Here is a 21,226-nt window from a genome sequence, read left to right as displayed (position 1 = left end):
ATGCGAGGACGTCGATGAGTGCAGACGCGCGAGCGAGGCGGGCGCGGTGCGATGAAGTCTAGAAATTGTTGCAAGCGAAGCGGCGCTACGTGTACGTGGCGGTGATTTGAGACTTGAAGGCGGCGATGATGTTTTGACGCTTGAGTTTGAACGCGGCGGTGACCATGTCGTTGTCTGGGGTCCACGGTTCGGCGGTTAAGATGTACTTGGTGGGCGTCTCGAAACCGACGAGCTTTCCAGCCTTGCACGCATCCTTGCACGCCTTGGAGATCTCGTCGACGATCGCCTTGTCGGCGCACATCGCTTCGAGATCACCTTTAATGCCCTTGCTCGCGGCGAGTTTTTTGAGCGGCGCCTCGTTGCAGACGACGATGGCGATGCAGTACGAGTGGTTGGAGTTGGCGTACGTCATCGCCATCGCGACGTACGGGCACTGCTTGAGCACGTTTTCAACCTTGCTCAGCGCGACGTACTCGCCTTGTTGAAGCTTCACTAAATCCTTCTTACGGTCAATGATTTGCAGTTGACCGTCCGGCGTGAACTGACCGATGTCGCCGGTGTGGAAATATCGAACGCCGTCGATTTCACTGAACTCCTTCTTGTTCTTCTCCTCGAGCTCCGCGTCGAACATGTTCTTCGGGTTGAAGTAACCTTGGCACACGACCGGGCCGCCGATGAGGACTTCACCTCGCGGCAAACCAATGGACGGGTTATTTTCGTCGGAGACTCGGTAACCGCCCTCCTCCCAATCCCGCAGCGAGATGCGCACAGAACTCAAGACTCCACCGACGGTCGGAGAGTAGTCGTCGAAGGCTGCGATGGTGCCGCACGAGCCCGTTTCCGTCAAGCCGTAGCCTTGACGAACCGGGCATCTAAAGCACGTTTGCATGAAGATTTGCGTCTCACGCGAGAGAGGTGCAGAACCAGAAATCATGACGCGCACGCGACCGCCGATGAGCTTTTGAACCTTCTTGAAGATGATGGCGTTGTACAAGAAGGGCGCGCCAATTTTGCCGTTCTCGAAGTCCTTGCGTCCGGCAGCCAAGCCCGCGTTGATCAATCTCTTCAATGCCGGCTTCGCGGCGCTGAACTTGGCCTGGACGGCTTGGCGCACGCGATCGAGCACCGCCGGGGCAAAAACCATAAACGTTGGCCTCAAAGTGGGCGCGTCGCCGCGAGTGCCCGGAGCGAGCTTCAAGCCGGTGTCCGTGAGCGTTTGCGGAGAGCCGTAACCGATTGCGGCGCCAAGGGCGAGCATGAGAGTTTCCGCCGCCATTTCCATGATGTGCGCAAGCGGCAGATAGGCGAGGTAAACGTCCTTGTTCGTGAAATCGCCGGCATCCTTGAGACCGCTCATGGTGGCGCACACGTTGGCGTGGGTGAGCATCACCCCCTTGGGCGCACCGGTGGTACCGCTGGTGTACATGAGCACTGCAACGTCCGTCGGCTTGGGCGGACGCGCCGCCAAAGGTTTCTTCGCGCCCACGTTGGCGACCTCGTCCAAACTAACCTGGAACACGCGAGCGTTTTGAAGCTTGTCCAGCTGCGCCGCGTCCGGATCGCCCATCGTCACCACGTGCTTGAGCGACGGGCAATCACCGATGACGTTCGTGAGCGTCTTCAGGAGCTTACCATCGCACACGACGACGCTCGCACCGGTCTGGTTGATCCCATGCTTGACGCCCTCCTCTCCCAGCGTCGCGTAAATGGTCACCACGGTGAGATTCATCCTGAAGCACGCCTGCGCCGCGAGCTGCCAATCCCGCTTGGTATCGGCGTAGATGATCACCTTATCGCCCTCCTTCAGACCCGCGAGATCGACCAATCCACTCGCGATCGCTCGCACGCGATCGCTCGCCTCTCGAAACGTCATCCACCGATACGCCCCCAACCGCAGCTTCTCCACCGCCCGCCCATCCGCCGCGATCTCGCCTCGCGTCTCGAGCACCTCGCGTTCACCAAGCGCCGGTCTCGGCCCATTCTTCTTCGTCGCGTACTCAAAAACCTCGTGCACGGTACCGCATCCATCGAACGGTTCGCAGTGAAACACATCCGCGGCGTCGGCGTCGTGCCACACCGCCTCGCCCGATCGCCCTCGGCGACGAATCGAGTACACCCCTCGCCGCTTGGGGTACCTCGGACGCGCGCTCGCGATGCGCCACGCCCCGAAACACGCGAGCGCGCACCCGAGGAGCTCACCGCTCGGCATCGCGCGCGCGTCGACGCGCGCTCGGGGCGCGCGTCGCACGCGCGGGGACGATGGCCTGAGGGTCCGCGTGTGACGCCGGCGTCGTCGTGAGACGACGGACGCGCCGACGGCCATCGCGACGCGCGGGCGACGGGCGACTACGGCGCGATGCGACGCGCGAGCGAGGTGACGCTTCGCGTGTACGATTTGAGGTGCGCGCGCGCGCGAGCGACGGGCAAAGATGGGACGGTGACGACGAAGACGAAGACGACGAAGGTTTCGGAAAACGCGCGGCGCGGTGACTGACGGTGGGACGCGCGCGGTGCGCGAACGCGCAGCGGTGGAATGGCTCGAATGATGAGCGGAGACGTGCTCGGAACGACGATCGAGGCGGTGTATCACACCGGGATCGTCGTGCACGGAAGAGAGTTTTGGTTTGGGCAAGGCTTGCAATGCGCGCCGGAGAGCGAGACGCAACGGCAGTTCGGGGCGCCGTTGCGGGTGGAGACGCTCGGGACGACGGAGGTGGACGAGGAGATGTTCCAGGATTTCTTGCGTGAAGTTTCTCCGAGGTACACCGCGGAGACGTACAATTTGTTACGACATAACTGCAACAACTTCTCGAACGAAGCCGCGACGTTTTTAGTCGGGCGAGGCATCGACGAAAAGATCTTAAATCTGCCGAATGTTTTCCTCAGCACGGAGCTCGGGCGAGCGCTGGCACCGATGCTCGGGATGTTCGAAGAGCGCATGCGGAACACGCAGGGTGGATCCGCACTGAGCACCGACGGGACGACGACGAGCTGCGTCGTGGAAGACGCCGTTCCGGAGCCCGAAAAGACGAAAATCGCCGGTCTTCCAGAGTTGAAGCCGCGCAAAAAGCTCACGACCACCCCCGGTGGTTCCGCCTCGGCATCGAGCGAAGATTTAGCCAAAATGGTTCGATCGCTCTCTCAGACGTTCGCGGATCATCACGAGCGCGGGGCGGACACGCAGACCGCCACTCGTGCGGCGCTCGCCTCGGCGCTCGGCGAGCTCGTCTCCGACTCCGCTCGCAACGAGTAAGCGAGAGCTCGTCTCCGACGCGCACGCGTGCCAACCCGCTAGACCGCGCACGCGTTGTCATTTATTTATCATTATTCCTTCTCCCTTCGAACCGTCTCTGCTCTCACCATCGCTCGCCTCTCGCGTTTCCTCGTCGTCTTCGCGGCCATGTGGCGGAGGCACCTCGAGGGAGCATCCCTCGCACATCTCCTCAATCACTCGCGCGTGCGCCTCGTTCGCGTCCTCGCGAGCGCGTCGAGTGCGACGTAAAAGACTTCCTCGGCGCACGACGCGCGACGCGGTGTCCGCGCGCGATGTTCCGACGCGACGCCGACGATGCGCCGTTCACGATCGACGACGAAGATCCCGATCCTCGACGAGACGAATCCCGCGACGATGACGGCGATAACGACCGACGGGCGCTGTTAGCGTCCCTAGGACCGGACGCCCCGCCCGCGCACGCGGTGAGCGCGTACGAGACCCCGCGAGACGTGGAGATCGGGCCCGGGGTGGACGCGGATGAGAGCGATCTGGTGGATGACATTTTCGATAGCTCGGAGGAGGCTCGAGCGAACGCGAACTCGAGCAACGTGTTCTGTAAGTGTAATCTTGCGAGCTCGATCATGCTCATCTCGAGCATGTCGTTATTGGTGTACTCCATGGTGAACCCAGCGGCGCGGGACGCGATCACGAGGTTCGCGTTGACGTCGCAGACGGAGCGACACCAATTTGACAACATCAAGCGGGACCCGAAGACGGGACGCCCGACGGTGGAGCTCATGGAGGGCGAGGACGAGGAGCAAGAGGAAGACGCAAAGATGGGGAACTGGTGGCGTATTGAATCCCTCAAGGGAAGTGAATCGCCGAGCAAAGATCACAACCAGTGGGACCTGAGCGGGTTGGTTTTGTACTCTGATTACGAGTGCACGAAGACGCTCACGCCGCAAGCGTTCGATGCAAAGGTCGATTTCCAGAGTGAGAGCGCGACGCACAAGTGGCAGAAGCGAACGGAAAAGGGATGGGGTCTGCTGGAGGGTCAAGAAGGACGGTTCATTCACGAGCCTCTCATCGGTGGTTCGCGGATTTCGCTCCGCCTCCTGGAGACTCCAAAGTGTTTGAAGATTGGCACGTGTTACGAAACGCCCAAGCACCGCCGCGCGCTCTTGCAATCGAGCGATGAGGCCGATGCCCTGGCTGCCGCGACTGAGGAGAACTCCGTGTGCCGTGATACCAACTTCCCAAGCACGCTTGGGCTGTATCGCCACGACAAGAGTACGGAGGAGTGGAGTCGAATGTTGCAGTTCACGGGCACGGGCAAGAGCGACGGCGTTCTCGACCTCAAGGGCGCCAAGCACAGCGTGCGCACGTTCAACTTCAAGAATGCCGAATTCACAAACGATGGTCAAAAATACTTCCCAAAGGATTCCCCGTAGAACCGAGCTCGCGAGGCGGGCTTTTGTAAAACAAATGCAAAAGAACGAAACCGCCGCGTCTCCAAGCCGCACTCATCGACTCTCCTCGAGCGCACCATGTTCGCCCGCTCGCAGACGTCTGTCGCGTGCGCGACGACAACGTCTAAGTGGACGTCCGACTGCCCCCGTCACCGTCGAATCGCCGCTCACAGAGCGTCGTCGTCAACGTACAGAGCGCGCGCGTACACTGGTGGAATGCCCGGACCGATGAAACCCGACGACGACGACGGTCTCAACGCCGACGACTTCACGATCGACGATATTCGAGCGCTTCGTAAGAAAGTTGACGAACTCGAGAGCGCGCTCTCGATGGAACGCACGGCGAAGAAGATGCTCGAGGATCAACTGCGCACGGCGGTGGGGACGGTGAGCAAGATTCTCGCCGAGAAGCGCGAGTTAGAGTTCGAGATCAGGGACGCTCGAGAGGGGAAGGAGTGATCGAAACGCATCGGTCGATAGCGCATATGTCATCACGATGAATGATCGACGCGATGCTCGAGCGTTGAATCGCTCGTCCATCGACGACCCATCGGTCGCTTCCGCGAGGCGACCTCGAGACCTCGAGCGTTCGCGTCCGCAGTTCGCGACTGTTTATGTCGTGCGCGAGCGCTCTCTCGCACGCACGCACGTCCATCGTCCTCGGTCGACGCAACACCGTTCACGCCCATCGACGCTCGAGCGTCGTTTCGAGAGCGACGACGGAGAAGACTTCAACACCGATGAAGCTCGCATTTTTGGGATGCGGCATCATGGGGGTCCCGATGGCGAAGAACCTGATCGCAGCGGGACACGACGTGACGGTGTGGAACAGAACCGAGAGCGCGACGAAGCCCGTGGTCGAGGCGGGGGCGACGCTGGCGAAGACGGCGAGCGAGGCGGCGCGCGCGGCGGACGTCGTCTTCGTCATGGTGAGCACGCCCGAGGCCGCGCTCGCGGTCGCGCACGCGGCGAAGGAGGGCCTTTCCAGCGGAAAGGGCTACGTCGATGTTTCTACCGTTGACGCGGGTACCTCTCGAGCGATCGCCGAGGTCGTTCGCTCCACCGGGGCGGAGTTCTTGGAGGCGCCGGTGAGCGGGTCTAAAAAGCCGGCGGAGGACGGCGCGCTCATCTTCCTGTGCGCGGGCGACGAGGGATTATACACGCGGTGTACGGATCCACTCGATGTCATGGGTAAGGCGCACTTCTTCTTGGGCGACGTCGGTCAGGGAGCGAAGATGAAACTCGTGGTGAACATGATCATGGGAAGCATGATGGGGGCGTTTGCCGAGGGCCTCACGCTCGCCGACAAGAGCGATTTGAGTCAAGAGACCTTGCTCCAAGTGATCTCCCTGGGGGCGATCGCGTCGCCGATGTTCGCCCTCAAGGGGCCGAGCATGGTGGCGGGTAATTATCCGCCGGCGTTCCCGCTGAAGCACCAACAGAAGGACATGCGACTCGCCATCGCGCTCGCGGATGAGCTCGCCCAAGACATGCCGGTGGCCGCCGCGGCGAACGAGTTGTACAAGCGCGCGAGACGAGACGGGTGCGACGACGAGGATTTCTCCGCCGTCTTGAAGGCTGTGAAGAAGTGAGCGCGTTCGTTCTTTCGTTTGCAAACTTTCACCACGATCTGACTCAATTTTTTATATCACAACGTTGCTTTCCATTTCATTCAGCATCAGCCCCGTGCTCCGCGCGATATTCAATCTTCACGTTGATCGAACGCAAAAAAGACTCGCCCAGCATCGACGCGTTGACGTGATACTTCGTATCCTTCTCCATATCTTGCAGAGACCTCGTCCAGACAAACTTTTTGCTCACCTTGCTGCTCGCAAACGTCGTCGAAAAGGAGATGATGGTGCTCGTCAACCACGACGCGTTCACGAAGACAATCTTCTCCACATTCTTCCGCACGCGATACTCCAACGCACCGTGAACGTCCGACAGCCAGTTCAAGGCGTGCGTGGGAACGACGCCCTCCGTTCTATCGCCGTTTCCAAAGTACACGACGACGACGTATCTATCCTCCGCCGCCCCCGCGAGCGCGCGCACGATGAGTTTCAGCGCCCGCTCGCGATCCGCCCCTCCCGCCCATCCCGGAATTCTCGTCGCATTAATCGTCACCACCGTCCTTCCCTCCCCGTCGCGTCCGTCCGCGTGCACTAAACCGAACCCCGTGGTCAGGTACGCGTCGAGGCGCGCGTAATCTTCATCCGTCGCCCGTCGCGGCGTCTCCACCCCGTCCGCGTCCGTCACCGCCGTCTCCGTCCCTCGATCGTCCCGCGCGTCGTCCGCGTCCGCGTCCAGCGTCACCGTCGTCGTCCCGTCGTGCGTCGCCATCGTCTCCGACGCATCCATCGTCGCATCCATCGTCGTCGTCGTCGCGCCGTCCGCCCCGTCCTCGCCCGCGCGCGCGATCGTCCGCGTCCTCGGCGTCGTCGTCGTCCCGTCCGACATCGCGCGCGCGCGTCCGTCGCGGTGTGCGACCGCTCGTCGTGGATCCAACGGTCGATTGGCGTGAAAGTTGAAAATTGAAAAATGCGCATCTTCGTCGTCCACGCGACGGTGACACCGCGTCGCGTCCGTTCGCGCGGTCGTCGTCCACGCGCGAGCGATGCAGCGCGCGCGTCCGTCACCGCGGACGTGAGCGCAGACGATCGAGTTGGGATCGATCGACGCATCGACGAAGGAATCGGTGCCCATCGGGCGAGCCGCGGGGCGTCGCGTGCGCGACCGCGCGCGCGAGACGGACCGCGCGCGCGCGAGGGAGACGGTGACGATGTCGTCCACGCGCGGTGGGACGCGACGGGGACGAACGCGCGGACGCGCGCGCGGGTGGGCGGTCGCGGCGTGCGCGCTCGCGCGGGCGACGACGGTCGAGGCGTACGCGCGCGCGCGGGACGTCGGATACACCGCCGCGGGCGCGCCCATGGCGGTGGACGTGCGAGGTGGGACGGGCTTGATCGATGTGTACGGGTTGAACTTTGCCCCCGGGACGTCGGCGGCGGTGAACGCGACGGGAGAGCTGAAGTGCGTCTTCGGCGGGTCGCCCGGGTGGTTGACCGAGGCGACGGCGGTGAACGACGCGACCGTGCGATGCGACGCGCCGACGGCGGACGAGGGGTTCGTCGCGCTCGGTCTGAGCTCGAACGCGGGCGTGGACGCGATCTTGTTTCACGAGCTCGGGATGTCGAGCGTGGTGAACTTTGTGAAGGAGTTTGGCGGCGTGCTCACGCGCGCGACGCCGCGCGTGGCGTCGCAAGGGGACGTCGCGATGCTCACTGGAAGGAACGCGGTGCCTCGAGACGGAAGGGCGGATATCGTCGGGAGCGCGCGCGAGTGCGAGTGGCGAGGGACGTCGACCGGGTCCTCGTTTGAGGTTTCGTACGTCGGGATGGGCGTGCACGTGTCGAGCGCGCTCGTCGCGTGCGAGATACCTCCGTTCGCCGCGTACGGTTCAGTCGCCGAGGAGCGCGCGATGTACTCGGTATCCGCGGATTCGAGAGTGGCGCTCATCGAGCGCGTGAACCTGGCGTCACTCGCGATATCGAGCTTGGAAACGCGCGCGATATCCGAGGATGGCGGCGTCGCCTTGGATATCGCCGTCGCGGGAAGTTTAGGTTCGATGTTCTTAGACGACGGCGCGCCGTACGTGCGTTTCGGTTCCATTAGCGTCGCGGGATCGGCGACGAGCGCGTACGTCGTCACGGCGATAGCACCCGCGATGGCACCGAGCGCGTCAACAAACGTTTGGGTCGCCGGTTTGCCTTCGATGAATTCGGGTCGCTCGGCGGACGGCGTCGCCGTGGAAGCGGTGGGTGAGTATTACGGCGTCGTATCGCGCGTCGAGAGTGGGGTTTTACCGGTGAACTATTCGTGGAGCGTCGATCCCTTGCCCACGGGTTTTTCGCGGAACATCACGTGCGTCACCATGGGCGTGGGCGAGACGTCGACGAGCGCGAACGGCGTTTGCGCCTCGATGAATCAGCTCGCGGGTGGGTTCGTGACGGTGATGATGTCATACAACGGGCGCGAATTGCCACTTTCCAGACCATACGACAGTCAAGTCGTCGCAAAGGTGACGGCGATGCCGGCACCGACGGGCGTGACGCCGGCGCGCGGACCGGCGGAGGGAGGCGCGGTGACGTGGGTCTCGGGTACGAATCTCCATGAAACCGTTCGTTCCACCGATTCTTGGGCGCCGAGATGCTCGTTCGGCGTAGATACGAGCGGTAGCTCGCTCGGTGTGGTCGTTTCGTCCGCGTTGATAGCTTGCGAGACGCCGCACGTGGGGACGTCGTCGTCGTCGACGCAAGTCGTCGTCGCGGGTAGTAGCGGCGCGGCGCAAAATGACGGACCCAAGTACGCATTCATGGCGAACACGCTCGTGTACCAACATTCAATAGTTCCACACCTTGGTCCGACGTACGGGGGAACGCGCGTGGTGTTCACGCTCGGAAACGGTGTCGCGGCGACGTCGATGACTTCGTGTAGATTCGGGACCATCGTCGTGAACGGTTGGACGCCACTCGTCTCAACCGACGCCGACGCCGACGCGGGTATCGTTTGCGTTGCGCCTGCGATGCCAGCGGGGGCGTATAAACTCGGCTTGGGCACGGTTCGCGGATCGGTCGGGGACTCCACGACGTCAGACGTAACGCTTGGGACGACGCCCTACGACGTGTACTCGGAGTACGTTTAAATAGCTCGCTCGTAGATATATGTAGTATTCATAGTGATCGTTTCTATCTAGTCTACGCCAAAGAAACCCCGTTGTGTGATGGGAAAACAAGTGCAAAAAACGGTTGAGTTCTCTCTACGCTAAGCCAAAGAACCAACTCCTCGTCGCTGAGCGAGCGTTGACGACGAGGAAAACAAACAAGTGCCCGCCGAATTTCGTATTCGGCGCCTAGTAGGTGTGTGAAGAGTCAAAGTTCACGTACACGTTCGGATGCGAGAGTTCGAAGTAAACTTCGTGGCTCTTGTGCTGATAGCCGTGGCACTCGTCGTAGGTGCCAGTCGGCGTGGCGCACACAGATGAACCGCCAAAGACGTGCGTGCCCCACTCAGACGTCGCCGCGGCGAAACGGAAACGAGCGGTTCCGAGCGGTTGGCGAGCTTCCCATCGGTTGAGTTCGGGGAAATACTCTTCGACGTAGTGCGAAGCGAGTTTGTCGACGCTGTGGCCACTTGCGTCGCGCTTGGCGTGCCAAATTTCCCCGCCAATCGCGAGCAACTTGCCACCGCGCGCCACGAGCTGAAGATCACCTCGATGCTGTTTCATCGGAGCCTTTTCAGTCCATGCGTTCGTGGTGGGATCATACTCGTAGAGTTTGTTTTGGAAACATCCGTTACCGGCGTCGGTGCACGTGGTTGCCCAACCAGGGTTGTTGTAACCGCCTACGACGTAAACCTTGCCGTTGAGACTGGCAGCGGCGCAGTCGCCGAGTTCGAGGGGAAGATCCGCGACTTCGCTCCATTCGGTGCCGGTACGAGTGAGCTTTTCAACCTTTTGGGATCCAGCGTCGTAATAGGCAGTCCAACCGCCGATCATGTAAACGGCATCGCCCGTGCTCGCCATGCACCCATCCAAGTGCACATGCTTGAGCGTTGGTCCGGAGGTCCACGTGTCGCTGGCGATATTGTATTTCTCGCTCGTTTGGAGCGCGTTTGTATTGTTGGAGTCCGACGTACCCGCAGCAACGATAACGGTGGTCACCTTGCCAGTCGAGGCGTCGGTGAACCAGCCCGCACCGAACTGCCCGCGAGTCTCTGACATGTTCGCCTTCGCCGTGTACGTTTGGCGATGAACGTCATAGGCGTACACGCTCTTCAGCGTCGCGACGGTATCGTCGAATCCACCGAGAAGGAAAATTTGTCCGTCTTCACCGGCCACCGCTTGCCAATCGCTCACGCCCTTGTTCGCAGGCGTGGCTTCCAATCCTTTTTGCTCGTGCCATGACCCGGCGCCTCGATACAGCGACACCCCGCCCATGTTTGCCTCGATTTCGTTCAGCGTCAAGAACGGATTCGCGTGCTCGGCGTCGATCCTCTCGTTCAGCTTCTTCGTCTCGTGCACCGCGTAAGCCGATAAGACGAGCGTGATGAACGCGAGCGCGTAGGTTGTCCCGGTGAGGATTTTCGAGTGAAACCCCGAGAGGCACGAATCCCGCTTGGGCGTGACGTACGGCCGGAACGTGGTGCTGTCGTCGAACTCCATGACGTTTGAAAGGCGTCACACGCGTTCGATGCGATCTCCGTCGAGCGCGCGCGCGATCCGACGCGGCGGGAAGTGGGGCGATGATGAAGTTTGGAGTGACGGGACTGGCGGCGGCTGGGGGTTCATTTAGACTGCTTTTTGGTTTGAAGTCCTGTTTTACACTCGTCGGGTCACCACGCGTCGTCCGATTCCGAACCCGAGGCGTCTTCGATGTCGTCCTCCATGTCGTCTAGATCATCCAGCGTGAGCGGACGCGCGTGCGAGCCTCTGGCGCCGCGATCGAGCGCGTGAGCGACGCCCTTGGTCAAATCTGCCGGACGAGGTGCGGCGACGCCCTCGGGAACGGTGGCCATCCGTGCGGTGAACTGGGCGTCGTCTTCGCCGGGATGCCGCCACTTCGTCGGAAGGAATGGCACGAGAGACGCACCGAGAGCCGAAGATCCGGCGATGAGGCGCAGCGCCGGGAGCATCTCCGTCGCCACCGCGTTGGTTGTGCCTCCAACGGAGAAATCGCCCTCCAAAGCGGCGGCGACGACAGCGCGAACCTCCTCACTGTTTGTCGCCGCCGCTCGCTCCATTTTTGCCGCACGCGGACCGCGCATCGGTAAGAATCCGGCAGCCGAACGTTTGGACGAAAATAAAACTCCACGCGTCGCGACCGAGCCGGCAGTGTACTCTGCCACGAGGTTGGGATCGAGGACGGCGTCATCATCGTCGCCGACGTCTTCCCAACCTCCGCGCGAAGCCATGCCACCTCCGCGTGAACCAACGCCGCCTCTCGCCAAGAGGAACGCATCCGACAAATAACGCTCTCCTGCGGCCACCCACTCTATGCTCCTAGAATCTACGAAATCTACAAAGTTTTCAAACAAGAATCCCACCGCAGTCTCGGCGCCGATACCCGATCGCGCGAGAACGTCTTCGGGATCGTATCGCTGCGGTGGCCGCCGCAATCGCTCATCCAGCGTTTCGAATCCAGCTATGTTCATCAAATCGTGCGTGTCGCGCTTGTTGTACAGAAACTTTCCCAGAGCGTGAAACAGTCCGAGGCCTTGATCGCGAGAACTCAGCAGCGCGCGCGCCGACGCCACTGCAGAGGGCGCTTCCTTCGGCTCGCCGCGCTTGCGTTTCGTCGGCGGCGCCGTTCGTCCCGTCCTATTCTTCCCGAAACACCAGAACTCTAACGCTCCGAGCGCGCTCCTCACGTCCCCATGCGAGTTTTGCACGATTGCATCTATGTCTGACGGCGACATGTCGAAGTGTTCGAGTTCGCACACGCGCGTCAGCGCCTTGGTGATTGCCGCCGTCGTCGCCGCGTTGAAGTCGACGATTTGAGCGCCCGCCTTTTCCATCACTGAACGTACATCCTTGGCAGATATCTCTGCGCTTCTGCCCGACCGATGACCACCGCGTTCTTCTTCCTCCGTGACGACGACCGCCACCGGTGGTCCACCCCGCGAGGCTGCGAGCGCGCGAAGTGCCTCGAGCACTCGCGCGCGTCCGTTCGCGTCGCTGCTCGGAATGTCTCGAATCAACAACACCACTTTCCGCGACGCCATCATCGACGTCGTCCCGCCGCCCGATCGCCCGTCGCTCTCGTTCGTCTTCGTCGACGTCAGCGTGAGCGCGAGCGGCGCGTACTTTGTCGCCCGCGAGCAGTACGCCACGAATTCATCCACCTTGCTCGAGTACTCCACCCGAGTTCCATCGTCGCCGTTTTCGATGTGCGCGCGTTCGCGCCACAGCGTCGGCGTCGCCGCCGCGTACTCCTCCACCCCGTACCCAAACTCTCGCGCCGCGCACGTGATCGCGCTCGCCTTCCCGCATCCCGACGGTCCGCTCGCGCACAGCGCGCCACCCTTCGCGAGCCACGCGCGGACGCGCTCAACCTTCTTCTTCGCCGCGACGCACTCCGCGAGCGTTCTCGGCGCGTGCGTCTCTCCCAACGTCCCCGTCGACGAGAGCGCGGACGCGCGCGTCGTCGTCGCCCCGTCGCTCGCGCGCATCATCCGTCGCCCGCGCGCGACGCCGCCCGCGCCGTGGACGCCACGCGCGCGCGCGACGGACGACGAACCACGGGCGCGAGCGACGGAATGCGACCGTCGATGCGTCGAGCGCGATGGGCGCGTCGCGAGACGTCTGAGCGCGACGCGCGCGCGCGAGTGCACCGCGGTCGAGGACGTCGATCGGGGCGATGCCGAGGACGGGAACGACGCGACGGCCGCGCGAGGCGACGGGGGAGGGAGAGACGGCGGCGCTCGAGGATGGGCGTCGAGGTCGAGCGAGCGAGGAGACGACGACGACGACGACGACGACGGGGGCGACGACGACGACGGCGACGACGGCGGTGAAGCACGATAAGTTACTCGTGCTCGATCTCAATGGGTTATTCATCGATCGACGGATGCGACGGTATCGACGAGGCGGACGAGGCGCGGCGGCGGCGGCGGCGGCGGCGGCGGCGGCGAGCGACGCGGAGGAGGCGACGGAGCCGAACGTCGAGGACGCCGTCCCGACGACAGAGGATGAAGTCGTGGAGAGCGCGCGCGTGGGGAATTATTACGTGTACGATCGACCGCACATGCGCGAATTCATCGCGTGGGCGCACACAAAGTTTGAGGTTGGCGTGTGGTCGAGCGCGCAAGAGAGGAACACGAGGAAACTTGTGGATTACGTCTGGGGTGAGCACAGGAACAAGGTGGCGTTCGTGTGGGGACAAGAGAGGTGCTTGAACGTCGGTGTCGCGCCTTCAGATTCGCCGGAGGGGACGACGTCGCGCCCAATATTTCTAAAGGAGCTGCAAAAAGTGTGGTCGCTGAAGAAAAAGACGGGACTAGCTCGATTCAACGAGACGAACACGCTTCTCATCGATGACTCGCCATACAAGGCGATTCGTAATCCAGCGCACACCGCCATTCATCCGCGCGGATTCACCGCGGAGGAACTGGACACGGACGAGATGTTGGGGAAAAGCGGAGCCCTACGGCGATACCTAGGGGAAATGCTCGAATCGACGTCGATTCCAGACTTTGTCCGGGCAAATCCATGGCAAGGTGGGATTATCACCCCTGAGCAGGAAGAAGAGATCGTATCCGCAAAGGCCGCGTACGTCGCGGCCAAGGAGAAGGCGGACGCTCTCCTCCTGGCGCTTCGCGACGATAACGAGATAGACCTAGACGACATTTGAGAGCGTAGACGCATTCGTTGTTTTGAATCCTATTTACTACATCCTAGTCTACATCCTAGTCTACGCGCATCCCTTCACGGTGACTCACGCACGCGAGAGAGTCTCAAACGTATTTCTGCTTTCGCATCGACCGGGTTGACGCTCAAGCACTGAAGTTGTAACTCTGGTATCGCGCTCGTGACAACGTCGTAGTCTCCACACCGTACACGCTCGTCCGCGTTCTCGGTGGTCCTATACGAGAACGCGGACGCGCTCGTCGTACTCGTCACACCGTTCTGTTTATCAAATTTGTATGATCTGCTGCAGTTGAATATCATCTCGGGCAGAGACTCGGCGTACGAGATCGCCGCGCGGACAGTCGCCGAGTCTTTGCCTCCGAGAAGGTTCGAGGCATGACCACGCACAACGATGCCGCCTCCCACCGCTCCCATATCTCGTTCATCGTCGCTACTCCTTGTAAATACGGCGGTAACGCGACCGTGTTTCTTCACGAGCGCCAGAAGTTCATTCCTCACCTGAATAGGCGTCAGAGCCAAAGCCGCTTCACCGATGAGCCAAGCATCGCCTCGAGCGGTGCCGTCGTCTAGAGTCACCGACGCCTCCACGTCGAAAACGCCCGGCCTCATCGCTCCGCGAGATTTTGGTTCGCAAACGTCACAGCCCGACAGCATTGCGGGTAATTTGCGCTTTATGGCACCGTTCGAGGCCACGGTGGATGTCGTGCGCATTATGGAACCGGCGTCGCAACCGCACGCCGGACAACACCAACGAACCGTGAGCCTAGTGACACGATTGACCCTCGCTCGGATAGCGTACGTTCGTCTATCAATGACCATGTCTTGATTTGCTCGCGCGATGTCTTCATCGAACATCGAACCAATCGAACGTTGCGTCGTCGAAAGACTAGTCAACCATGGCAAATATTCAGATGTCGCTCCGCATGGTTCGTTAACCTCAATCGTCGTCACCGCGGGATTGATCTTGACGTATATGCTCAGTGACGATGAAAGGTGACGCATCGCACGATGTATCGTAATTTTCGCCCCTATGCCGACGCCAACTGGAAGAGCGAAGGCGGAGGTTTTGCAATATATTTTCACGACGTCGTTTGTCGCCAAGTCTTGCACCTTGAGATGTGGTTCGACGCCAAACTTTGAGTTTGGATCTCTCTCGCTCGCGTGCCATTCCTCCTCGACGACGACGCATCTAAACGATACCAACTCACTTTTCCCTCCCAGCTGGTCACCCGGATAGGGGTGTCTCGAGTAAACTCGCTCCCATACGACAACATCGCGCACGTCACAAACGGTAGGTCCATCCTCAAGCACGTTGTCGTCATCCTCATCATCATCATCCGGTAAAACGTACGTCTCCGCGTCGTCACCATCGAATGCTATAAAGTTCGACGCATCCCACTTCATGATAGGAGCGACAGGAATCAAGTACTTCGCACCTCGACGCATCAGACAGAACCAACCGTTTTGCTTACCGAAGGAAATCGAAACTTTTGTCTTACCCGAGTGCTTCGTGTTCCTAATGACGCCCTTCAACGTGCGTAAACTTCCATCTGCGTCGTGAGCAAGCACACTCGTGGAACAACTCTCTTCCGAAGTCTCCAACGTGAAGCACCAAGTCGGCGCGAGAATATTATGAGTTATTGTAGAGGCGTTCAATCTGGGAGCCAGGAGCGGCGAACCTCGCGCGGCCAACGCCGCGGCGACAAACATCATTCCGTTCTTTTGTGAAACGTCAACCAATGGATCTCGGTTCAATGTGTTACCACCGCACGTAGACGCTTGAATGAGTACGATGGCGTCCGCGTCGGTCCTCACGCTCAATCGCACCTGGGCGGTGCCGAGCTTCATAACCGCCGCACGTGCGCCGACGAATGCGCCTTCACACATTACTTCGCCTCTTTTGATGACGACGAGCTTGTTGAGCATGCTTGGTGACGGTGCTCGGCCTGATATTGAGTCAATGCAAACTTCCATCTCGCCCGAATCATCAACGACGTGCAGTCGTCCGTAGATGCAACGCAGCACTCCCAAGATGAAACGTCGTGAATCGACCTCAGCGAGGCGTTCAACCGCGCGAATGACAACCTTACCCTCACCTCGCGTGATCCCGCGACTGCACGCGTGTGCGTCTTGATTTTCCCGCTTCCAACTAGCGAAGGCACTCTCTGAAACCGAGTTTAACGATGGCACGTCAAAATAATCGACAGCCACTCCTCCCAGCGGCTGCGGTGAAAAAACTTCCCTGTACACATCTGATCTAACATGAACGTTTGATGACCATTCACCGACGACGCGAAGGAGCGGAGCGGGCGCTTGCTCCGAGCTCGTGTCGCATATCTTACCGAGCGCTTGCTCCATTACCGACACTCTCAAATGGTCCGATCGGCTCAAGATGTTGAAATTTTCCTCAAAGGCACGCCGCCACACGTCGAGGGCGGCTGCGTACACGAAACTCGTTTGCTCCACGGTATACTTGAGCGATCGGGAAAGACGACTTACCTTTGCGTTGCGTTCATCTACAAACAGCGTGTGCTGCATATCACTTGCGTTCTCTAAAGAGACGCTTTTGATTATGATTTGCGTCCGAAGATCCACCCCGAGAATCTCCAGGATGCGTTCGTCTTCGTCATTCGAGCGCCACACTGGGTGTGCGTGCGTCACTAAAACCGTCGCTCCAGTGCGAAGACCAAGAATCGTGAGCCCAAAATCCATCATGGGCACGTGAGTGAACGTGAGCTTCACCTCCAGCCCGTCCTCGCCGAGAATCGTGACGTACCCACGATCTGCGACGACGGATGTCACCATTCCCTCAAATCTAGGCACCGTCGTCGCCGCGAGGCATGTCTCGCACGCGCACGCGAATCTCTCCATCATACGCGGGCCAAAACTCAGCGATACGACGTAAAACTCGGAAGTGGCGGAAAACGCGCGCAGTTCGTGCACCTCATCCCCCTTGAATAGGACAACTTTTCTCAAGTTTCTCAGCTCCACCTTGGAGCCGACTGCTCGTCTCAACACGCACTGCCAGCGCGCGAGGAAGGCTCCGCTAAAAATGATCGGGACTTGACCTCCGTTTTCGCTCCGCAACACACATTGAAAGAAAATAGAGTCTCCCGTGAAGATCATCGGACTCACGGCCTCGAGGACGCCCCGATGACACGCCCCAGCCTTGCCGTTGAGCGACCGGGCGTCGTTTTCGACGCCCCCAACCTCGGGAAGTCTGCACGCGAGCGACCCATCCATCGCGCCGTCTTCGCCCTCTACACTCTCCACCACGTTCGCCTCGATCACGAACGCACCGTCCGCACCGTTTTGAGTGATTATAAAATCTCTCACCGCGACGACGCGTCCGAGTTGGTGCGCGCCCGCGTCGCCGCTCACCAACATCACCTCCTCGCCCGCGCTTCCCACGAGCGCCATCTCCCAAGACTCCCGTCGCGACCCATCGGCATCGTGAAACGTCCGTCTCGTCATCCCGAGTTCACCGAGAACGACGATCTCGTCCTCGCCCGCGCTCGCGGATGAATGGAATCCGCATCCACGCGCGAGGGCATCTCTGAGCTCGACGCACGTCGATGCGCCGCCGTCTCGCGTCCCAAGCGGGCGATATCTCGTGCACGACGCGCGCGCGTCATCGCCCATCGATCGCCCCGCCCCTCGCCCGCGCGCGCGGACGACCGGCGTCGGACGACGCGCGCGGGACGTCCGTGGCGCGAGAGCTGTCTCGAGGTGACGTGTGTATTTTTTAAACGCGCACTCGCCACCGCGCGCGCGACGGACGCGACGGGCGCGACGGCGCTTCCGCACTGGTGGACGATCGGGAAGAAATTCAATCGCGAGAACGACCGCGCGCGATGTCCGCGGCGCTGTGGGTCGATAAGCACCGACCGCACGAGCTGGGAGACGCGACGACGGTGAACGCGAGGACGGCGAAACATTTGAAACTCTTGATCGCTCGAGGGGACTGCCCGCATCTGTTCTTTCACGGACCGTCGGGCGCTGGGAAGAAGACGTTAGCGCTCGCGGTTTTACGGGAAATCTTTGGCGCTGGGGTGGAGAAGGTGAAGCTGGAGAATAAGACGTGGAAGATTGACCAGAACGATCGCGGCGTCGAGGTGGAGCTCGCGATGATGTCGAGCAACTTTCACTGCGAGATGAATCCGAGTGATTGCGGAAGTAAGGATCGGTACGTCGTGCAGGAGGTGATCAAAGAGATGGCGCGATCGAGACCGATCGACGCGGACGGAATCGAGGGGTACAAAGTTCTCGTCCTCACCGAGGTGGACCGGCTGTCGCGCGAGGCGCAGTACGGCTTGCGCAGAACGATGGAGAAGTACTCCGCGTCGTGTCGGTTGTTTCTCATCGCCGAGCGTCCGAGTAAAGTAATGGATGCTTTGCAGTCTAGATGCTTACCGATCAGAGTGCCAGGACCGAGCATTGAGGAAATTGAAAATTTGTTGCACGAAGTGGCGAAGAAGGAAAAGCTAGAGCTCCCGCCCGAGCTCGCCACGCGCGTGGCGCAGGCGAGCGGGCGCAACATGCGTCGCGCTTTATTGACCCTAGAGACGTGTCGAGTGATGAATTACCCGTTCAAACCGACGCAAGCGGTGCAAACGACGGATTGGGAGTTGTACATTAACCAGATTGGGTCGGAAATTTTAGCCGAGCAATCGCCGTCGCGTCTGTTACAAGTGCGCGGTCGCCTGTACGAGCTCTTCGTGAACTGCATTCCTCCCGAAATCATCTTGACGAATCTTGCCAAGGCATTAATGAAGCGCGTGGACGTCGAGGTGAAGCATCAAATTTGTTTCTGGGCCGCTCACTTTGAGGTTCGCATGCAGCGCGGCGGCAAGCCCATCATGCACCTCGAGGCTTTCGTCGCGCAGTTCATGGCCTTGTACAAGAGTCACTTAGTGGCGGCTTTCGGGTGATAATTTGTTTGTTTTAATACACGAAACGCTTTTTAGGATCACCGACGCCCTCACTTCTTCTCTGCTTGCCCCTTTTCGGCGTCTCCCAGGAGCGGAGACGTCTCGTCGGGGCCCTTCTTGCCGCGGCCGCCGGTGCACAAACCGATGTACACGAACACGAGCGCGATGGCGATGGAATAATAGTTGGTGTAATCCTGGAAGTCGAAGTGCGCGCGGTTCAGCTGGACCTCGGCGTCACCCGACTTGGTCAAATCGATCGGCCAGAGGTCGGGAGATTCAACGACGCCGCCGAGCCACAAGAAGAGAGAGCCGCTCGTGGCGATCAAGCCACCGCCGATGATGGCGTACACGATGCCGATCTTGTCCATGATGAACGGCGACACGAACACCCAACCCAAGACGGCACCGACGGCGTAAAAGCCGGCGGTCCACATCATATCGAAGTCGTAATCGATGTAGCTTTCAGCGAGCGAGTTCACCAACCAACCGCACGAGACGCCGATGACCAAGCCGAGAAGCTTATAGATGCTCATCATCACACTCACCCCGATCAAGCCACACACCGCAGCGACGCCGTAGTTCAGCATATCGGTGTCCGGGATCGTCAGATGGTCGGAGACGCTCTCGAGCGAGTTCCTCACCGTCTCGAGACCCATCAAACCGAGCCAAGCGCAGATGACGCCGGTGAGGGCGAGCGTGAGTCTCGTGTGGTGCTTACGCCCGAACACGGCGAAGAAAATTCCGAACGGCAGAGCCATCGTCGCGAGCGTCATCGTAAACGCGTGATCCTCCCACATCGTCTCGAATCGCTCGTTCGGCGACATCTTATTCATGTTCTCCACCTGCGCGTCGGATGGTGTTGGGGCGCCGATTTTCGCCACGTTTTCCATCATCGCGTCCCGCACCGCGCTCGCCACGCGCGCGCGCGCGTGATGTCGAGCCATGTCGCGCGACGCTCGATCCTCCCTCGTGCGCGCGCGCGAGGGTCCGTCGTCCTCTCCCGTGACGCTCCTCGCGCGCGCGCGCGCCAACACCTTCGGTCGAGGTCGAGTCACATCATCGTCGAGTCATGACTCGCCATCCAACGATCTCGCAGCCCCCGGCGCGGTCGTCGCGCGTCGCCGTCGTCATCTCGCGCGTCGCCGCGATGCCGACCGAGCGCGCGACGGCGCCGACGCCGATGACGACCGAGCGCGCGGACGAGGACTCGGCGGGCGACGACGGACGACGCGCGCCGAGAGGCTCGAGACGCGGTCGAATGGATGAGGACGGTGACCGAGGACGGGTGAGCGTGCTCGATCGATTGGGACGGACGAATCGATCGACGCGCGGGCGAGGGGGTGGATTTAAACGATCGGGCGAGGACGCGAGGCGCGGGAGAGAGCGACGGGAACGATGGGACGACGGACGCGCGCCGCGAGAGCGAAGACCACCGAGACGGATGACGTGCGAGGCGGAGAAGCGAGAGGACGGCGTCGTCGTCGCGCGCGCGTTCGGACGGGAGATCGTGCAGGTGTCACCCACGGGAGAGGTGTGCCTTTGTCGACCGGTGGACGAGAGCGGGGCGGTGAGGTGCGATGTCGAAGTTTTAAACGCGTTCAACTCGTGTCTGAACAAGTTTGGCTTCAACGTATCGGCGCCCGACGCGGGAGATCAAACGCGATGGTCCCTGTCCGACGGCAGGCGTTTGTCGATGTTCACGGATGGCATGGTCGTCCCGGCGCCGAACCCACCGGGCCCCGGGCGCGGTTTGGCGCTCATGCTCACCGCGCCGGTCGGGAATGGAAATCGCGGCGGCTTTGGCGGCGGCTTTGGCGGCAGAGGCCTCGGACGCGGACGCGGACGCGGACGCGGACGCGGTCGGTACTGAGAGATCGTCGTAGTGTCTTATAGGGAAAAAGTTTGTATGTTATGTCATGTGCGTGCGTCACCCTCTCCGTTGTGTCCTCTACGTTGCGCGCGGCGATCGCCGCGCCTTCGTCGCCGCGCCTCATGTATCCTCATCCTCCTCGTACTCGAACACCCCGAGCGCATCCATCGCGTCCCGCATCGCTATCTTCGCTAACGCCATCTGTATTCTCGATCCCGGATCGAGTCCGATCACCGTCGTCATCGCGCGCGCGCCTCGCGTTCCGACGCCGTCCGCCGTCGCCCGTCCGCCCGCGCTCCATCCACCCGCCCCCCCCCC

The 21,226-nt window shown here is 61.0% G+C and overlaps 15 protein-coding genes across 15 annotated transcripts; 8 read left to right on the top strand and 7 right to left on the bottom strand.

Annotated features, from left to right (window-relative positions):
* Positions 1 to 85: 85 nt before the first annotated feature.
* OT_ostta05g00250 (AMP-dependent synthetase/ligase) lies at positions 86 to 2,209 on the bottom strand (the record flags this gene model as incomplete). The annotated part of the gene is made up of 1 exon (XM_022984144.1): positions 86 to 2,209. The coding sequence occupies one exon, from the start codon at positions 2,207 to 2,209 to the stop codon at positions 86 to 88; it is 2,124 nt and encodes a 707-aa protein (XP_022838902.1).
* Positions 2,210 to 2,356: 147 nt separating this feature from the next.
* OT_ostta05g00240 (PPPDE putative peptidase domain) lies at positions 2,357 to 3,253 on the top strand (the record flags this gene model as incomplete). The annotated part of the gene is made up of 2 exons (XM_003079074.1): positions 2,357 to 2,400; positions 2,527 to 3,253. The coding sequence occupies 2 exons, from the start codon at positions 2,357 to 2,359 to the stop codon at positions 3,251 to 3,253; spliced, it is 771 nt and encodes a 256-aa protein (XP_003079122.1).
* Positions 3,254 to 3,546: 293 nt separating this feature from the next.
* On the top strand, positions 3,547 to 4,665 carry OT_ostta05g00230 (unnamed product; the record flags this gene model as incomplete). Its single annotated transcript, XM_022984142.1, has 1 exon — positions 3,547 to 4,665. The coding sequence occupies one exon, from the start codon at positions 3,547 to 3,549 to the stop codon at positions 4,663 to 4,665; it is 1,119 nt and encodes a 372-aa protein (XP_022838901.1).
* Positions 4,666 to 4,761: 96 nt separating this feature from the next.
* OT_ostta05g00225 (hypothetical protein) lies at positions 4,762 to 5,142 on the top strand (the record flags this gene model as incomplete). The annotated part of the gene is made up of 1 exon (XM_022984141.1): positions 4,762 to 5,142. One exon carries the CDS (start codon positions 4,762 to 4,764, stop codon positions 5,140 to 5,142), a length of 381 nt encoding a protein of 126 aa, XP_022838900.1.
* A 155-nt stretch (positions 5,143 to 5,297) lies between these two features.
* OT_ostta05g00220 (Hydroxy monocarboxylic acid anion dehydrogenase,HIBADH-type) lies at positions 5,298 to 6,275 on the top strand (the record flags this gene model as incomplete). Its single annotated transcript, XM_003079072.1, has 1 exon — positions 5,298 to 6,275. One exon carries the CDS (start codon positions 5,298 to 5,300, stop codon positions 6,273 to 6,275), a length of 978 nt encoding a protein of 325 aa, XP_003079120.1.
* A 76-nt stretch (positions 6,276 to 6,351) lies between these two features.
* Positions 6,352 to 7,140, bottom strand: OT_ostta05g00210 (CRAL-TRIO domain; the record flags this gene model as incomplete). The annotated part of the gene is made up of 1 exon (XM_003079071.2): positions 6,352 to 7,140. One exon carries the CDS (start codon positions 7,138 to 7,140, stop codon positions 6,352 to 6,354), a length of 789 nt encoding a protein of 262 aa, XP_003079119.2.
* Positions 7,141 to 7,462: 322 nt separating this feature from the next.
* On the top strand, positions 7,463 to 9,385 carry OT_ostta05g00200 (Immunoglobulin-like fold; the record flags this gene model as incomplete). The annotated part of the gene is made up of 1 exon (XM_022984140.1): positions 7,463 to 9,385. One exon carries the CDS (start codon positions 7,463 to 7,465, stop codon positions 9,383 to 9,385), a length of 1,923 nt encoding a protein of 640 aa, XP_022838899.1.
* Positions 9,386 to 9,592: 207 nt separating this feature from the next.
* Positions 9,593 to 10,903, bottom strand: OT_ostta05g00190 (Galactose oxidase, beta-propeller; the record flags this gene model as incomplete). The annotated part of the gene is made up of 1 exon (XM_022984139.1): positions 9,593 to 10,903. The coding sequence occupies one exon, from the start codon at positions 10,901 to 10,903 to the stop codon at positions 9,593 to 9,595; it is 1,311 nt and encodes a 436-aa protein (XP_022838898.1).
* Positions 10,904 to 11,073: 170 nt separating this feature from the next.
* Positions 11,074 to 12,909, bottom strand: OT_ostta05g00180 (P-loop containing nucleoside triphosphate hydrolase; the record flags this gene model as incomplete). The annotated part of the gene is made up of 1 exon (XM_022984138.1): positions 11,074 to 12,909. The coding sequence occupies one exon, from the start codon at positions 12,907 to 12,909 to the stop codon at positions 11,074 to 11,076; it is 1,836 nt and encodes a 611-aa protein (XP_022838897.1).
* Positions 12,910 to 13,097: 188 nt separating this feature from the next.
* OT_ostta05g00170 (NLI interacting factor) lies at positions 13,098 to 14,090 on the top strand (the record flags this gene model as incomplete). Its single annotated transcript, XM_003079065.1, has 1 exon — positions 13,098 to 14,090. The coding sequence occupies one exon, from the start codon at positions 13,098 to 13,100 to the stop codon at positions 14,088 to 14,090; it is 993 nt and encodes a 330-aa protein (XP_003079113.1).
* Positions 14,091 to 14,164: 74 nt separating this feature from the next.
* Positions 14,165 to 17,527, bottom strand: OT_ostta05g00160 (CST complex subunit CTC1, plant; the record flags this gene model as incomplete). Its single annotated transcript, XM_003079064.1, has 1 exon — positions 14,165 to 17,527. The coding sequence occupies one exon, from the start codon at positions 17,525 to 17,527 to the stop codon at positions 14,165 to 14,167; it is 3,363 nt and encodes a 1,120-aa protein (XP_003079112.1).
* A 434-nt stretch (positions 17,528 to 17,961) lies between these two features.
* On the top strand, positions 17,962 to 19,038 carry OT_ostta05g00150 (P-loop containing nucleoside triphosphate hydrolase; the record flags this gene model as incomplete). The annotated part of the gene is made up of 1 exon (XM_003079063.2): positions 17,962 to 19,038. One exon carries the CDS (start codon positions 17,962 to 17,964, stop codon positions 19,036 to 19,038), a length of 1,077 nt encoding a protein of 358 aa, XP_003079111.2.
* A 50-nt stretch (positions 19,039 to 19,088) lies between these two features.
* OT_ostta05g00140 (unnamed product) lies at positions 19,089 to 19,982 on the bottom strand (the record flags this gene model as incomplete). Its single annotated transcript, XM_003079062.2, has 1 exon — positions 19,089 to 19,982. The coding sequence occupies one exon, from the start codon at positions 19,980 to 19,982 to the stop codon at positions 19,089 to 19,091; it is 894 nt and encodes a 297-aa protein (XP_003079110.2).
* A 314-nt stretch (positions 19,983 to 20,296) lies between these two features.
* Positions 20,297 to 20,908, top strand: OT_ostta05g00130 (unnamed product; the record flags this gene model as incomplete). Its single annotated transcript, XM_003079061.2, has 1 exon — positions 20,297 to 20,908. The coding sequence occupies one exon, from the start codon at positions 20,297 to 20,299 to the stop codon at positions 20,906 to 20,908; it is 612 nt and encodes a 203-aa protein (XP_003079109.2).
* Positions 20,909 to 21,028: 120 nt separating this feature from the next.
* On the bottom strand, positions 21,029 to 21,226 carry OT_ostta05g00120 (unnamed product; the record flags this gene model as incomplete). The annotated part of the gene is made up of 1 exon (XM_003079060.2): positions 21,029 to 21,226. A coding segment is annotated over one exon (198 nt), but the record flags the coding sequence as incomplete, so codon positions are not given.

This window comes from Ostreococcus tauri (genome assembly GCF_000214015.3).
Source record: "Ostreococcus tauri WGS project CAID00000000 data, contig chromosome 05, whole genome shotgun sequence".
NCBI classification, from domain to species: domain Eukaryota; kingdom Viridiplantae; phylum Chlorophyta; class Mamiellophyceae; order Mamiellales; family Bathycoccaceae; genus Ostreococcus; species Ostreococcus tauri.
Note: the sequence above shows the minus strand (reverse complement) of the source record. Positions and strands in the feature narration are given on the sequence as shown.